The sequence below is a fragment of the Cibotium barometz genome, chromosome 3 (assembly GCF_041138505.1).
Source record: "Cibotium barometz isolate CiBa-2024 chromosome 3, ASM4113850v1, whole genome shotgun sequence".
NCBI classification, from domain to species: Eukaryota; Viridiplantae; Streptophyta; class Polypodiopsida; order Cyatheales; family Cibotiaceae; genus Cibotium; species Cibotium barometz.
In genome coordinates this window covers 59,500,461-59,514,200 of record NC_141048.1, presented here as the reverse complement: position 1 = coordinate 59,514,200, position 13,740 = coordinate 59,500,461, and the positions used below count along the sequence as shown (strand labels likewise).

The following is a 13,740-nucleotide window of genomic DNA, read 5'->3' as shown; positions in this document are numbered from 1 at the left end:
ACAACGCACCTATGTGGTATGGGACACATAGACTCGTCTTACATAAATTCATTTGATTGGTTCATTGCATATGTATTCTGTGTAGATCTAGTCTTCCACACCAATCACGAAGCCATCCTCTCATGCGTTTATGCAACTGTATATTGGGGACGCCCATATATGGTATGCTTTTAGACCCCCACTATTTGTTTCAGTTGGTTCGTATATGGAGGGGTGATTCCCAGGGTACTTACGCCTGGCAAACATATGTGTGGGTGTTATTTGAATATTTATGGGTTGTCTATATCTGAAGACGACGTTGGGATTAATTTATGTGTTCAATTAATTGTTTAACTAACATGGATAGCGTCTGAGTATAGCAACGAGAAGTGCGAGGGTACCGATTGAGGTGTCATATGGATGGTGGATTGAGTGGTGGTGTGAAGATGTTGATCATTTTCTTTTGTGAATCATGGCTTTTTGTACATGCTATTTTTTATTTGATAATCGGTGTGACGATGGTATTCTATGTCCATAAGAACCTCCGAGCCATGCCATTGTGCCTCTAACCCATGTTTGGACCTTTGAGTTTGCCTTATAGATTATGACATCAATAATCTTGTTCTCTCGACATTTTTCTTACGCAACTGTCCTTCGTAGATCGACATGTTGTATCTTGTCATCACCTTGCTGCCGTGTGCTTACTTGCTTGAGAGACCTTTTATATGCGAACAAATCTAGAAGAGAGAATGGACACTCGTCCATCCAGCTGTCCATTCCTCATGGACGAGGAGTCTTCCTCGTCCATAAAAAGTTATTGAGCTCACCCAGGAGAAAGGTGTGTAAACCCCCTTGTTTCCAAAAAGATCTAATGGATGGGACGTGGATGTTGGACCCATCCAAAACGATGTGTGTAGACAGAGTGGTAGGGAAAACCCTATTATGAAGGTATTAAGGATGACCTTAAATAATACAATAAAACTACATACGGTATCACGACACATACAATCAGAGAAAAAAAAAACGCAAAAAAAGAAGAGGAGGAGGAAGCCGTGCAACACCACAAATTCCTTCTCCCTCCCCCCTCCCAATTTCCTGGATCTGAGCGCTATGGATCGCTATCAGAGAGTCGAGAAGCCCCGCTCAGAGACACCCATCAGCGAGAACGAGATCCGCATCACCACACCGGGCAAGATGAGGAACTACATCACGTACGCTACCTCCTTGCTCCAGGTTAGGATTCCTGCTTTTGCTGCTCTACCTCCTCGTTTAAGATTTTTGGCTTTTAGGGTTTTACCTGTGTGTTGTGTTTTAGGGTTGTTTTTTGAGGATATTTCTTCATCAGCTCTGTCTAGGGTTTCTGAATTTCAGGGTGTTTTTTGTTGTTTTTCTGTGTATGTGGAGGCCCGGCAGGTATGGCGCTGAGTCGAATTCTCTTTCTTAGTCTGTTTTGCGCGGGTGTGTGTGTGTGTGTGAGAGAGAGAGAGAGAGAGAGAGAGAGAGAGAGAGAGAGAGAGAGAGAAGTACTTCTTCAACCTCTCTGTTACGAGAGGTGACAGACTAACTCAGGTTAAATGTCACTTTTGAAGCAACCAATGTTGTCTTTAAACCTTTCCTCAAGAGAGTTAAGGGGGACTATCTTAAAATAAATGCCACGTTTGACAGAGAAGAGGGCAGTCTTATCTTTGCCTTTCAAAAGTATAAAATCACAGTAATATTCTTGCTGCTCATGCCTATCTTCAATAGGCCCATGCACCCGGGGGGTGGGGGGTGTAGTAGAATTTGGTAATGACATCTCATGATTTCAAGAAAGTACTTGATTTAAGATTTGTATGTTCGAGAATTAAATGTTTTTTGTATCTTTTTGACATAAATTTGTTACAGTATTGATGGAATTCCAATAGGACTTTTAAGTAATCAAATAAGTACAGATCTCCAAGAATTCTTCATGCTTGAATCTTTTTCTGTGAGCCTTCAATGCTTTTGAAAATTTTCAAGTTTTCAAGCGCTTTGGTCGATCTTCATCTTTAAGCTTGGGTAAAACAAGGTTTCATTTTGATCTTCTTTAATTGATTGGTAATGTCTTCATGGAGAGGTTTTTGGTTAATGTCATTAAGGATGAGGAGGAGCAAGGGTGTAAGGGTTGGAGAATGGTGTGATCACAACAATCTATTGCATCAGTCTTACATCTATTGTTCTTGACATATGTTTGTTATTTGGAATCTAGATGTGAAGAACTGGTTAATGCCGAAGTATTTGGGAGTTGTGTCTTTAGTTCATAATAACATGGGCCATGTTTTGTACTTTGTGATGAACTTAGCAGTTTGTTGTGATCAGCAGATATGATGTATTGAGATCTGATTTGAAGGTTGGCTGGGTCTTGTAGTTAAAGATTGCCAGGATGTCAAGCACAAAATTTGGTCTCACTCATGAATATCATTGTAGATATGATGTATGTGAAATCTGATGTCGAAGCTTGGCTGGTTTTTCATGAAGTTGAAGCCTGAACGTTACCAAGATGTGTGTGAAAAGTTTTCCAGTATAAAATTTGGTCTCCCTCTTCATAAGTAGTGATGATTTGAAGCTTCTTGCTATGTGTTTAAGATAACAAATATGCAAGGTTTTGGTGTCCTCTTGCAGAGTGAACATTCATTTGATATTTGTTTGTGAGGTTTTCAGAAGCACAGCTCATATGGCTCATGTAGTGTTGCACTTGACCTTGTTTTATGCCTTTTGCAGGATAAGGCGACACCAGAGATTGTGCTGAAAGCTATGGGCCGTGCAATAAACAAAACTGTGACAATAGCAGAGATCATCAAGGTAGGCATTGATGTCATCTGCATGCCTCAATGGTAGCAGGTCAGCAAGATCATGTTTGAATTTGTCATCTTGAGGCCACATGGAAGGTGATGGGGCTCTGAGGTCCATGTATGCTGTATTTCTCATGACAGAGAAGAGTTGCAGGACTTCATCAGATCACCACAATTGGATCAACTGACATTACTGATGTCTGGGAACCATTAGAAGAAGGATTGCTTCCGTAAGTACTAAAGAACTGCAAATAACCAGGATGATGTGACACATTGTTCAGTTTTAAAGACCAGATTGGTTCCGATGCAGGTTGGAACAAACTCGGCATGTATCAATGATTTCAATCGTTCTCTCTGTCAAAGAACTGGATACCACCTCCACCGGGTATTGACCATACCATGGGTTTTGCATCTGTACTAGTTGGAAATAAGCGGATTAGATTCCAGCAGGGGCTATCTGTCGAAACTAGTGATGGCCTTCCGAGTTTGATGGGGCACGTCTGTGGCAAGTTGACCCTGGCTCGAAAAACAAAAATAAAAGCATCTGTACTAGTGATTTGAATAATCAGATACACAGCTAATCACATAGTTGGAAATAAGCGGATTAGACTCCAGCCTGGGCTATCTGCCGAAACTAGTGGTAAAAGCTTTTGGCCTTTCGAGTTTAATTGGGCGCGTCCATGCCAAGTTGACCCTGGCTCGAAAAACAAAAACAAAAACATCTGTACTAGTGATTTGAATAATCAGATACACAACTAATCATAGACAAGTATGGTGGACCTTTTTTTTGTCATTTGCAGCTACCAGCCACCTCTTCCAGCAGAACTTGTGAAGCCATTGGCAGATTATGATAATGAAGGAGGTGATATGTAGTGCAGCCATGTTGAATTTATAGGAAAGAGTTCTTCCAGGGGTATGCTGGTGTGTGCATCCAGTCACTTTTGTGTATCTAACAGTGTCTTTTTTCTGTGGGTTGCGGATTTCAGAAGGTTCACCTCGAGGGGGGAGAGGAAGGGGCAGGGGCAGAGGAAGAGGAAGAGGGCGAGGTAGAGGAAGAGGAAGAGGTAACGTATATCCAATGTCTGGAGTTGTGAATAGATCTCCTGTGTTCTGTTTATATTGGGTCTTACTGCATTTCTGGATTGTGGTTATGATGGACACATGATAAACTGGTGGCAGCCTTTGCTTTTTGAGCATGCTGATGATGCCATGGCTTAAGCAGGAATGGGCTTTGGAGGTGATTACAATGGATTCGATGGTGGTTGGGCTCCTGGACGTGGACGAGGGAGAGGATGGGGGAGGGGACTTGGTTTTAGGGGTCGTGGCAGGGGCTATGCGGGTGGAGCTGATACTGTGGAAGATGCTGGTGGATATGACGATTCAAATATTGTTCCAGTGGAGGGGTTTTCTCGAGGCCGAGGTACAGCCTGTGCTGACATTTAATCTGTGGGTGGTTGTACATCTTCGCCTGCTAAGAGCTTTCACAAACCTCAGAAATGTCTTTCACAGGGCGTGGTCGTGGACGGGGAAGGGGCCGAGGCCGAGGCAGAGGCCGTGGTTTTCAGCAGGGTGGAGCTTGAACTGGAAGGGAATGTAATGATCTAATCATTCATTTGCTCTGCTCAGATTTAGGTGAAATTGTGCATTTACCAAATAGGGGTTAGGCTTTGCTTTATTATGCTTCAAAATGAGCTTAGTTGGAGAGGTAAGTCTCAGCCTAGTAGGAAAGGGGGCTGTGTTTTTGTAGATTGTTTTTAGATGTCATTTTATTCATTCTTGTGAAAATCGCCTCAAGTTTTTTTTTCTAATGAAATTGAATCTCCAGCATTCAGTTTCTGTTGTATTGCAGTAAAGATACTCATAAAGCAAAGCATTCATTTTAAGCCCGAATTATGGTGGAGACATGGTTTGTCACTAGTAAGCATTTTTTTGTCAGATGCTGAGCAGAAGCTATATGTATGCCTTGTATTTCCACTGTTTCTTGTGGCTTTTTAGAGCAGCTTTATTCCTTTGTGGTGAAATTCTGCCCAGACCCTCGTTAGAGGTTGGGTTACAGTGAAAGGCTATGTGGTTCTCATCATGTTTGTGTAGTTTCTGTGGCAGAAAAATAAAGATGATTTTTTAGCGGAGTCAAATTTTGGTTGTGTATTTGTAACTTTCCAAGGATGAGGTTTTGCACTCTGTGAAACCTGTACTTTTTTCTCTGTACGGATGGGCTGAGCACTTCTTTCACAAGCTGTTTGTTGGAGCACATTGTTTCCAGGATGTCAACAAGTGATTGTATATTTCAGTCGTGCTGGCGGCATATCGATCTTTGACTTCATAACTTACCCAAGACTTTCTCCAGCTTGACTAGTACCCTGCTGAATTGTGAAAGGTGTCTAGACAACTTTCCTTTCCTCAAAGCTCCTTTAGCAGATGCTTTTTAGTACCATTGATGCTGGTTAGCAGATGTCTTTTTATATCTCCTAGTACTAGGTCGCTAAAGTTAACTGGAATGAGTTTGTCCAGGGATAGAGCCCCCCTCCACAATGTTCTCTGCAGGTTCTTTTATTTTCAGCAAGTTCAGGTGTCCTTTGGTTTTTTCCTCCAGGATGACTCCATGGCAGCTGCTCCATTGTCCCTGTCCGAGGTCACCCTCAGCAGTGTTTTCTCAAAAGCAGATTTCCAACTCTCAGCCTCTTTAGTGGCCTCACTAGAGGCACACACCTTGGTGTGCAAGATTGCTGTCCCCGGCTCATGGTCAGGTCCAAGATCTCCTTTCATGCACCCACCTTGGTGTGCAAGACCGTTGCCAGCTATCTGGCTCATGGCCAGGTCCAAGATTTCCTTTAGGCACAGCTCTTATTGCGGAGAGCTGGGTGGTATCATGGACATCCAGCTCCTTGGCAATGGGTACATTCAGGTGGAGTTTTCCACTTCCACTATTGTGGAGTAGACCCTGTCGCATGTCGTGCTTGCAGTGCGGAGCTCCCAGGCTTACTTCACCCTGTGGAAACATGGTTTCTCTTTGGAGCGGGACCTATTGGCAGAAGCAACGGGCTACGCCAGCCGCCACCATTGCGAGGGCATCGTGGATCCCAGCTTATTGCCTCGCCAGAGCATCTCCCTTGACACTTGGGGACTCCCCAGCTTCACAGCAACATTCATCATCAATGGCTCAAATTCTCGGGCCTTCCAGGACAGTGCATCATCTGCCAGCAGATGGGGCACCTCGCACGAGCTTGTCCCTGCCGATGCATCGGTGAGGGGTCTCCTCCTGGAGTCACAGGAATAGCCCCCCCCCCCCCCCCCCCCCCCCCCCCCCCCCCCCCCTCTTTGCTGGAAGAGCAAAGTGCCAGCAGCCCTCCTCGCCTCCCTCCCCGGTTGCCGCCCCGCTAGAGGCAGCCTCAGAGGGGGATCCCATCAACCACATCAGTAGCAGCAGGTGCCTACCCAGGGGTGCAAGTGGTAGGTCCCACCTTGTCGGACCAGCCACCATCACAGGTGCCATAAGGTGTGCCCGGTTCGCTCTTGATGCCTGTCTAATGTGTGAACTGTTGTGAGTATTTATCTCCAGATTTTAAGTGTGGTGCACCATTGGATTCCATGGGTCCTCGTGGCGAGCTTTCAGTACATCCCCCCCCCCCTTCCCAAAAAAAAAAAAAGCTTGCGGCTCGCGATTTCCTTTAGCTAGCTCGTATCAGAGAGGTGGGTGGTATCACGGCCATCCAGTTCCTTGACAATGGGTACATTCAGGTGGAATTTTCCACTTCCTCCATTGCGGAGTAAACCCTGTTGCATAGCCTGCTTGCAGTGCGGACCTCCCAGGCTTACTTCACCCTCTGGAAACATGGTTTCTCTTTGGAGCCGGACCCATTGGCAGAGGCAATGGGCTTCCCAGTGATGGTATGCTACCTGCCTACCCTTCCCAAAGAGTACAATCTGTTGGGCAAGCTATTGGATCCCCCCTATACAATGGCCACCATCGTGAGGGAGGGCAGCATGGGATCCCGGAGAGTACCATCCGTTGGGCAAGGTATTGGATTCCCCTATGCAGTGTCCACCATTGTAAGGGCAGCATGGGTCCCAGTTTCTTGCCTCGCTGGAGAATCTCCCTTGACACTTGGCGACTCCCCAGCTCGACAGCAACATTCAGCAGCATGGCTTGAATTCTCGTGGCTTCCAGGACAGTGCATTGTCTGCCCGCAGATGTGGCACCTCGCACGAGCTTGTCCCTGCCGATGCATCGGTGAGGGGTCTCCTTCGGGAGTCACTGGCAGCAGTGCCAGGGTCACGTGCACCATGCAGTGGGGTACACAGTGACACACTGGCATAATCATCAGTGCAACATTTTATACAGAAGAAGTACCTTTTTACAGGAATAGCCGTGATCCCATTGTGAGCCCTTAGTCTAGGGACAGTCAGGCACGAGCTACGTAGTTCAGTCTCCGAGCCATAGAGGTCAGTCTAGACTTTGGAGTCGGTCCTCTCAATCCACTTGAGAATTCATCAGATAGTGCATGTAGAAGTCAGCCATGAAATTAGCCGACAGCTTCTGGTAGCCTACCAGCAGCCTGAGGACATATATAAAACAGGCGCATCAGTCCCTCGTTATTCATTCAGTAATTCAGGAAAGCATCAGCAATTCAAACACTAGATAATCATCCTACTCTCTCTAGGCAAATCTTTGAAGCATCTCTTCAGCATTCAACCAACATATGTGCAGTCCTTCAGCTATTTGGACTTGCATAAGTGGCCCGAAGGGTCTTCTGTAGTGCCTTGGATTGGTGGATACTCAGTCGACATATGGTCTTCCTCGTCCTTGTTGGGGGCAGTCATATCGCTTGTTCTCAAGCATTGTACAACATTCTCCAAAGAAATAACATAAATAAATACTCTTGCTTGCAGGGCGGGATTGGGACCCAATACTGTGTTGTGTACTTCACTTCTATTCTCCTCTCTCTCTCTCTCTCTCTCTCTCTCGGATGCTAAAGATCCCACCACACAACGGTATAAAGTTCTCCTCTCTCTCTCTCTCTCTCTCTCGGATGCTAAAGATCCCACCACACAACGGTATAAAGAAGGCCTTGTTGTGTGTATGACGATCAACCTACATTGGTATCATAGCACCAGGTTGGTGACTTGACTCGGCTATCAACCAGCATATGTGCAGTCCTCCATCTATCTGGACTTGCATAAGTGGCATGAAGGGTCTTTTGTAGTGCCTTGGATTGGTGGATACTCAGTTGACGAATGGTCTTCCTCGTCCTTGTGTTGTGGGTAGTCATATGTCGCTTGTTCTCAAGCATTGTACATCATTCTTAGAAGAAATAACATAAGCAAATACTCCTGCTTGCAAGGGGATTGGGACCCAATATTGTGTTGTGCACTTCACTTCTATTCTCCTCTCTCTCTCTCTCTCTCTCTATTGTGTGAATTGGACCAATCCCCCAATATTGTGTTGTGCACTTCACTTCTATTCTCTTCTCTCTCTCTCTCTCTCTCTCTCTCTCTCTCTCTATTGTGTGAATTGGATGCTAAAGATCTCATCACATAAAGGTATAAAGAAGGCCTTGTTGTGCGTTACCATGATCAACCACATTGGTATTAGAGCATCATGTTGGTGACCCGACTTGGCTACCTAAAGAAGTGAGCATCTTGAGGATGGTGATATTGTGGTCCGGAAAAAACACCCAGGCCTTCTCCATGTCGGGAGAGATATCGCATCAAGAAGAAAGCCATCAGGAAGTCATGGAGGCGCACAGTTTCCAACATGACACACCAAAAGAAAGTATGCTTTCGCAAGCACATTAGTGCTCTTGAGAATAATGATGGTGCAAATAAATTCTTTGAAGATGCAGCTTGTCGTAGGAAAAGAAGCCCAAAGAAGGCATCTCGGATCTGGCACATGTTCTTCAGTCTGGAGGAAGAAAGAAGAAAAGACGACGAAAGATGCAAAGAAGCAAGAAAAAAATGCAGCAGAAGAAAAAAATAGAGAAGAACATAGACGTGCGGAGGAACAAAGGAATAAAGAAGCCACACACAAATATTAGGAAGACCAATGTTGCTGAGAAGCCGCTGACCAAGAGTTTTAACAAAGTCTCAATTGGGAGGCTATGCAAATCCAACATCAGCAACAAACGATGTCATAGATTCTGGCATTCCTTCCTAGGATTGCTTTGAATACTGTCCTCCATCGTTCCTACCACCATCACTGTCATATGAACCTCTCCAAATTTTGTAAGGATGATGGTAAGTGTGATCATGGTGCTGTTACTCAGTTTATTCAACAATTTGAAGCACATTTTCCTTTAGCTAAAATTACCCATACTTATTGGGGAAATTTTTACTTGGTGGTAGATTGGTCACAACTTCACATAGACCGCATCATAGGCCAATTCCAATTTGATTGGACTACCTTCGTGGCTTACCTCAAAACCAATTTTCTTCCACCACAGTATATGACTAATCTTGAGGACGAATTTTACAATTTCACTCAGGGTGGTTTCCATGTTTTGACCTATTTCAACAAGGTCATTACCATGGCCCAACAGATGGACATATTGGAAGAAGATAAGCTCAAGTAGTTTATTCGTGGTTTAGACACAAACATTGTACCTAGTTAGGAATTTTGGACCTCAGACTTATGCATGGGCACTAACCCTCGCTCAGAATCAGGAACTGACGGAGAATGGAGGTAAGCCAAAGTAGGTACAGTCTACTTCTAAGTCCCAACAATAGTCGTCTACCCAAGGTAAGGGGGCTCAAAACAACAAGGACCAAAAGGACAAAAAGAAAAATTCTCAAGGTCAATAAGAAAGATTCTATGCCCAAGAAGACTCTTGAGGAAGAAGCTAAGGAGGGCATCATTGGAGGTTATCTCCAACCGGATGAACAGACACGGTATAGGATAGAGAACTGTTGGTTCTTCTGTCACATTGTGGGACACGAGAAGAAAGATTGCTCTAAGTTTCAGGTTGAAAAGTTTGCCAAGGTATCCACTTCCACACTAGTGATCGTAGCATCCCCAACCACACCTCCATCATCTGCCTTTAATGTCGTTCAGCTTTTCCCCACTTTGAATTCAATAACACTAGTGGTATTTGATGATAAGTAGGAGGGTAAGGCTTAGGGAAATAAGGCTCTCATCCATGCCTATGGCACTGCTCTCTCATCAATTTGAGTTTCAGGTTCAAAAGGTAACATTCCAACGGGATTTCATAGTCCCCTCCTTTTTTAGGGTGTGACATGATCCTCGGGATCCAGTGGCTTAGACAAGGTTTAGGGTTTAGCACCGTCAACGAGCGTAGGACATGGTTCAAAACCATTCCTGATTGGAGGCAGGACACATCACTATAGTTGAAGGATTTCTTGAGCTTCGCGAGGATCGGAGCATTCTTGGAATTTCATTCATTTCCCACATTCAGGCCCAACGAGCGATAAGAAAAGGAGTAGAGTGTGCGTTGCTATTATGTCCACTCTCACTCAAATGCAGTTCAGACAAACACCTACAATGGACCAAAGGATGGATGGTCTTTTGTCTCAATACAGCAACATTATACTGCAAGATGACCTCCCACCCAATCTCCCATCCAGTAGACTTGAGGACCATCGCATAGAGTTGGTATTTTGTCTTAATACGACAACATTATGCTGCGAGACGACCTCCCACCCAATCTCCCACCCAGTAGACTTGAGGACCATCACATAGAGCTGGTTCTTGCTTCAGAGCCTCCCAACGAGTTCCCCTATTGCCTTTCCAAGGAATTGGAGAGTGAGGTGGAGCACCTCTTGCTCTTATTTTATTTGTCCAAAAGAAGGATAAGACCACACGCTTATGTGTGGATTACAGGGCGCTCAATAAGCTAACAATTAAGAAAATATTCCACATGCTCAGAATAGAGTACATCCTACAACGACTCAATGGTGCAAAATTTTTCTCTAAGATGGATCTTAAGAGTGGCTACCATTAGGTTTGGATCTTTAAGGCCGACATTCCAAAAACTGCCTTCTTCAAGACCGAGCGCGACCATTATGAATTTGTGGTGATGTCCTTTGGACTCACCAACGCACCAGCGACATTCAACAAGATGATGTCTCGAGTTTTTCGGGATCTCATTGGCGAATGTGTCTTCATCTTTCTAGATGACATCCTTATCTTCTTAGGGACTACAAAGCAACATGAGCAAGATGTTGCACAAGTATTAACTCTTTACAGGACAATGAGTTGTTCATTAATGCCAAGAAGAGTGAGTTTGGAGTACTGGAAATCCATTACCTAGGATACATCATCAATTCATCAGGTATTAGCCTCGATCTTGAAAAGGTACATGCCATTCTCAGTTGGGATATTCCCACTATAGCCCAGGAAATTCGTTCATTTGTGGGTCTTTGTCATGCCTACAACACACACATGGACAAGTTTTCTGACATTGCAGCACCTCTCACCAACTCGCTCAAGGGTGTGAAGAGTCGTCGGCAGAAAGTGTTCATCTCACGGGCAAGGCTTTAGAGGCATTCCAGGCAATGGAGAAAGTTACCTTTGAGTTTCTAGTTTTGAAGTTCGCATCATGGGTGACCCTTTTGAGGTGATTATCGATGCCAGTAACCTAGGCATTAGAGTTGTTTTATAGCAAGATGGTAGGGAAGTGGCTTACTATAACCGCAAGTTGAATAATGATGAAAAGAATTATTCGGTGTATGACAAAGAGCTTTAGGGGGTGATAACAACACTTAAACATTGGAAGCACTTCCTTTACAGAAGAGATTTCACACTTAAGACAGATCACCAAGTACTTAAATGGTTGCAAACCATGCCAAGTGCCTAATGGAGTGACCAGATGGAGTCAATTGTTCCATTAATTTGGGGAAATGATTGAATGTGTCCCTGGTTAGAACAACCCCGTTTGCTGATGCAAAAAGGCACAATTCAAACATTACAGGATTCCACTATGCTGGAAATTCAAGGCAAAGACTTGGACAACATGAAGGCATAGTATTTGGATTCGGAAGAATTCGGGACTTTATATCAGATGGCCCTCAGAGATAGAGGTCCTAAATTCACGTCCATTTTTGGAGAGCATTCTTTGACAATTTGGGACTAAGTTGTAGCTGTCCAGTCCATTCCATCCACAAACAGAAGGCCAAACAGAAATATACAATCGATTGGCCTTTGACGTTCTCAAATCATATTGCCATGACCAGTAGTCCAAATGGGAACAATAGGTTCAGGCAATCCTAAATGATACTCACTCATCAAGTATTGGCTGGACGTCGTAGAAGGTAGCGTTTGGTTTCTGGTTCTCATCTCTTTTGACGAGACATGTATCACCATCCCTAGAGGCCAATAAGAAAATCGAAACTTTTTTGGAAATCATTGAGTCAGTTAAGGAGCGCCTTGCCAAAGCTCAAGAATCTTATTATACTTGGCAAGCCAACAAATCCAGGTGAGTGTCAACTTTAGAGAAGGGGACTTGGTATATCTCCGCATCATGAAGCAACGGTTAAAGCAAGTGGGTAAGTGTTGTCCCAAGCTTTTATTCTGAAATTTTGGCCCATTTTTCGTCATTCAAAAGTTAAGTGATGTCTCTTTAAAGTTAAAGTTATCGGAAAGTTAGACTATGCCCAATGTCTTTCATGTTTCTTGGTTGAAGCCATATGTTGGTCTAGCATTGCAGGATATATTAGAAGAGAAACAACCAGATATGATCGACGAAGTTGAGTGCTTAGAGCACTCAAGGGAGAGGGTTGAATTTGCACTTATAGCATCTACCTCTATAAGGAACTATGTTGGGATTTGGCACAAGATTGAGAGCACTGGAGGGGGGAGGGATTTGGTGCAGGGTCTTTATAAGGGCACTCCGTAATATGGTGTGGGCCTTTGCATTGAAAGCATTCATTGGTGACCTGCGTACCTATCTTGCTCTTTGTTACACTATGGCTTTGAATAGAGAGGTATAGTCTATGGTTGAAGCCAGTTTAAGATACCCAAACGGATCATACTCTTGGTGCTCGATGGGTCTTGTTAGCCATGAGACTCATAGCTCTCTTGTTCTTGGTTTTCTATCTTTGCAAGCAAAGTCATTGAGTATTGTTGTTGTACTAGTGTAGTTCTTGGAGGAATCGGTTGCAAAGGTTCTTTCAAGAGTACCCCCAATTATTGGCGGACTACTTGGAAGCCTTGAATTTGTCGCCAAGTTAAGCAGGAGGGAATGCCATGTGCACCCTGCACTAGGGTACACAGTGACACTGGCATTGTCATCAGTACAACATTTTATACAAAAGTAGTTTCTTTTTATATAAATATTTATTGTATGTAGAGACCCCATTGTGAGCCCACAATCCAGGGACAGTTACGCACGAGCTATGTAGGTTAGTCTTTGAGCCATAGAGGTCAGACTAGACTTTGGAGTCAGTCCTCTTAACCCACTTGAAGAATTCATCAGATAGTGCATGTAGAAGTCAACCTTAGTACTAGGTCTTGCATTAGACAACATTTAGGTCACGATGGCATGTCCTTGGGGGGCTAGCCAAAGACTAGCCCATGGGCTGGTGGCTCTGTAGGCTTGGTTAAGGGTTGTTGATAGCCTAGATCCTCTATATGAGCCAACCGACAACATACAAGGATAGCATGTCCTTTGCTGAAATTTGAGGTGACATGTAAGCTAGAGAGGAGTGGAGACTTATATCCCACGTTGATGTACAAGTCCAAGAGTGTACCTTCTCATATAAAAGGGGACCATTTCAAGAGCAATGAAAAATGAAGCAAGCTTTCAAGTCTCTATGAGTACAAGTCTCAATCTTGTAATCTAATTGTGCTTGAGTCTTAACCTTAGTTAGCATAATCTTTTCATTATCATTATGTTGTTAACCCACCATAAGATTAGTATTTTTTAATCATAGTAATTAGGATTAAGCTAGCTATGCATGGTGAGGGTTCATGTTTATTGATGGTATGAGAGCCACCCCT

General features: G+C 44.1%; 1 protein-coding gene across 3 annotated transcripts; it reads left to right on the top strand.

The window, feature by feature from the left end:
- Positions 1–966: 966 nt before the first annotated feature.
- On the top strand, positions 967–4,723 carry LOC147640329 (uncharacterized). Of its 3 annotated transcripts, none has more exons than XM_086779253.1 (9): positions 967–1,212; positions 2,719–2,799; positions 2,931–3,019; positions 3,100–3,174; positions 3,590–3,651; positions 3,776–3,853; positions 4,012–4,209; positions 4,299–4,382; positions 4,639–4,723. In XM_086779253.1, exons 1-8 carry the CDS (start codon positions 1,090–1,092, stop codon positions 4,367–4,369), a joined length of 777 nt encoding a protein of 258 aa, XP_086635379.1. In that variant the 5' UTR covers positions 967–1,089; the 3' UTR covers positions 4,370–4,382; positions 4,639–4,723. The 3 variants fall into 3 exon arrangements, with proteins under 3 accessions (XP_086635379.1, XP_086635388.1, XP_086635370.1); XM_086779262.1 differs by having other exon boundaries at positions 4,622–4,723; XM_086779244.1 differs by lacking the exon at positions 4,639–4,723 and having other exon boundaries at positions 4,299–4,625.
- Positions 4,724–13,740: the final 9,017 nt, after the last annotated feature.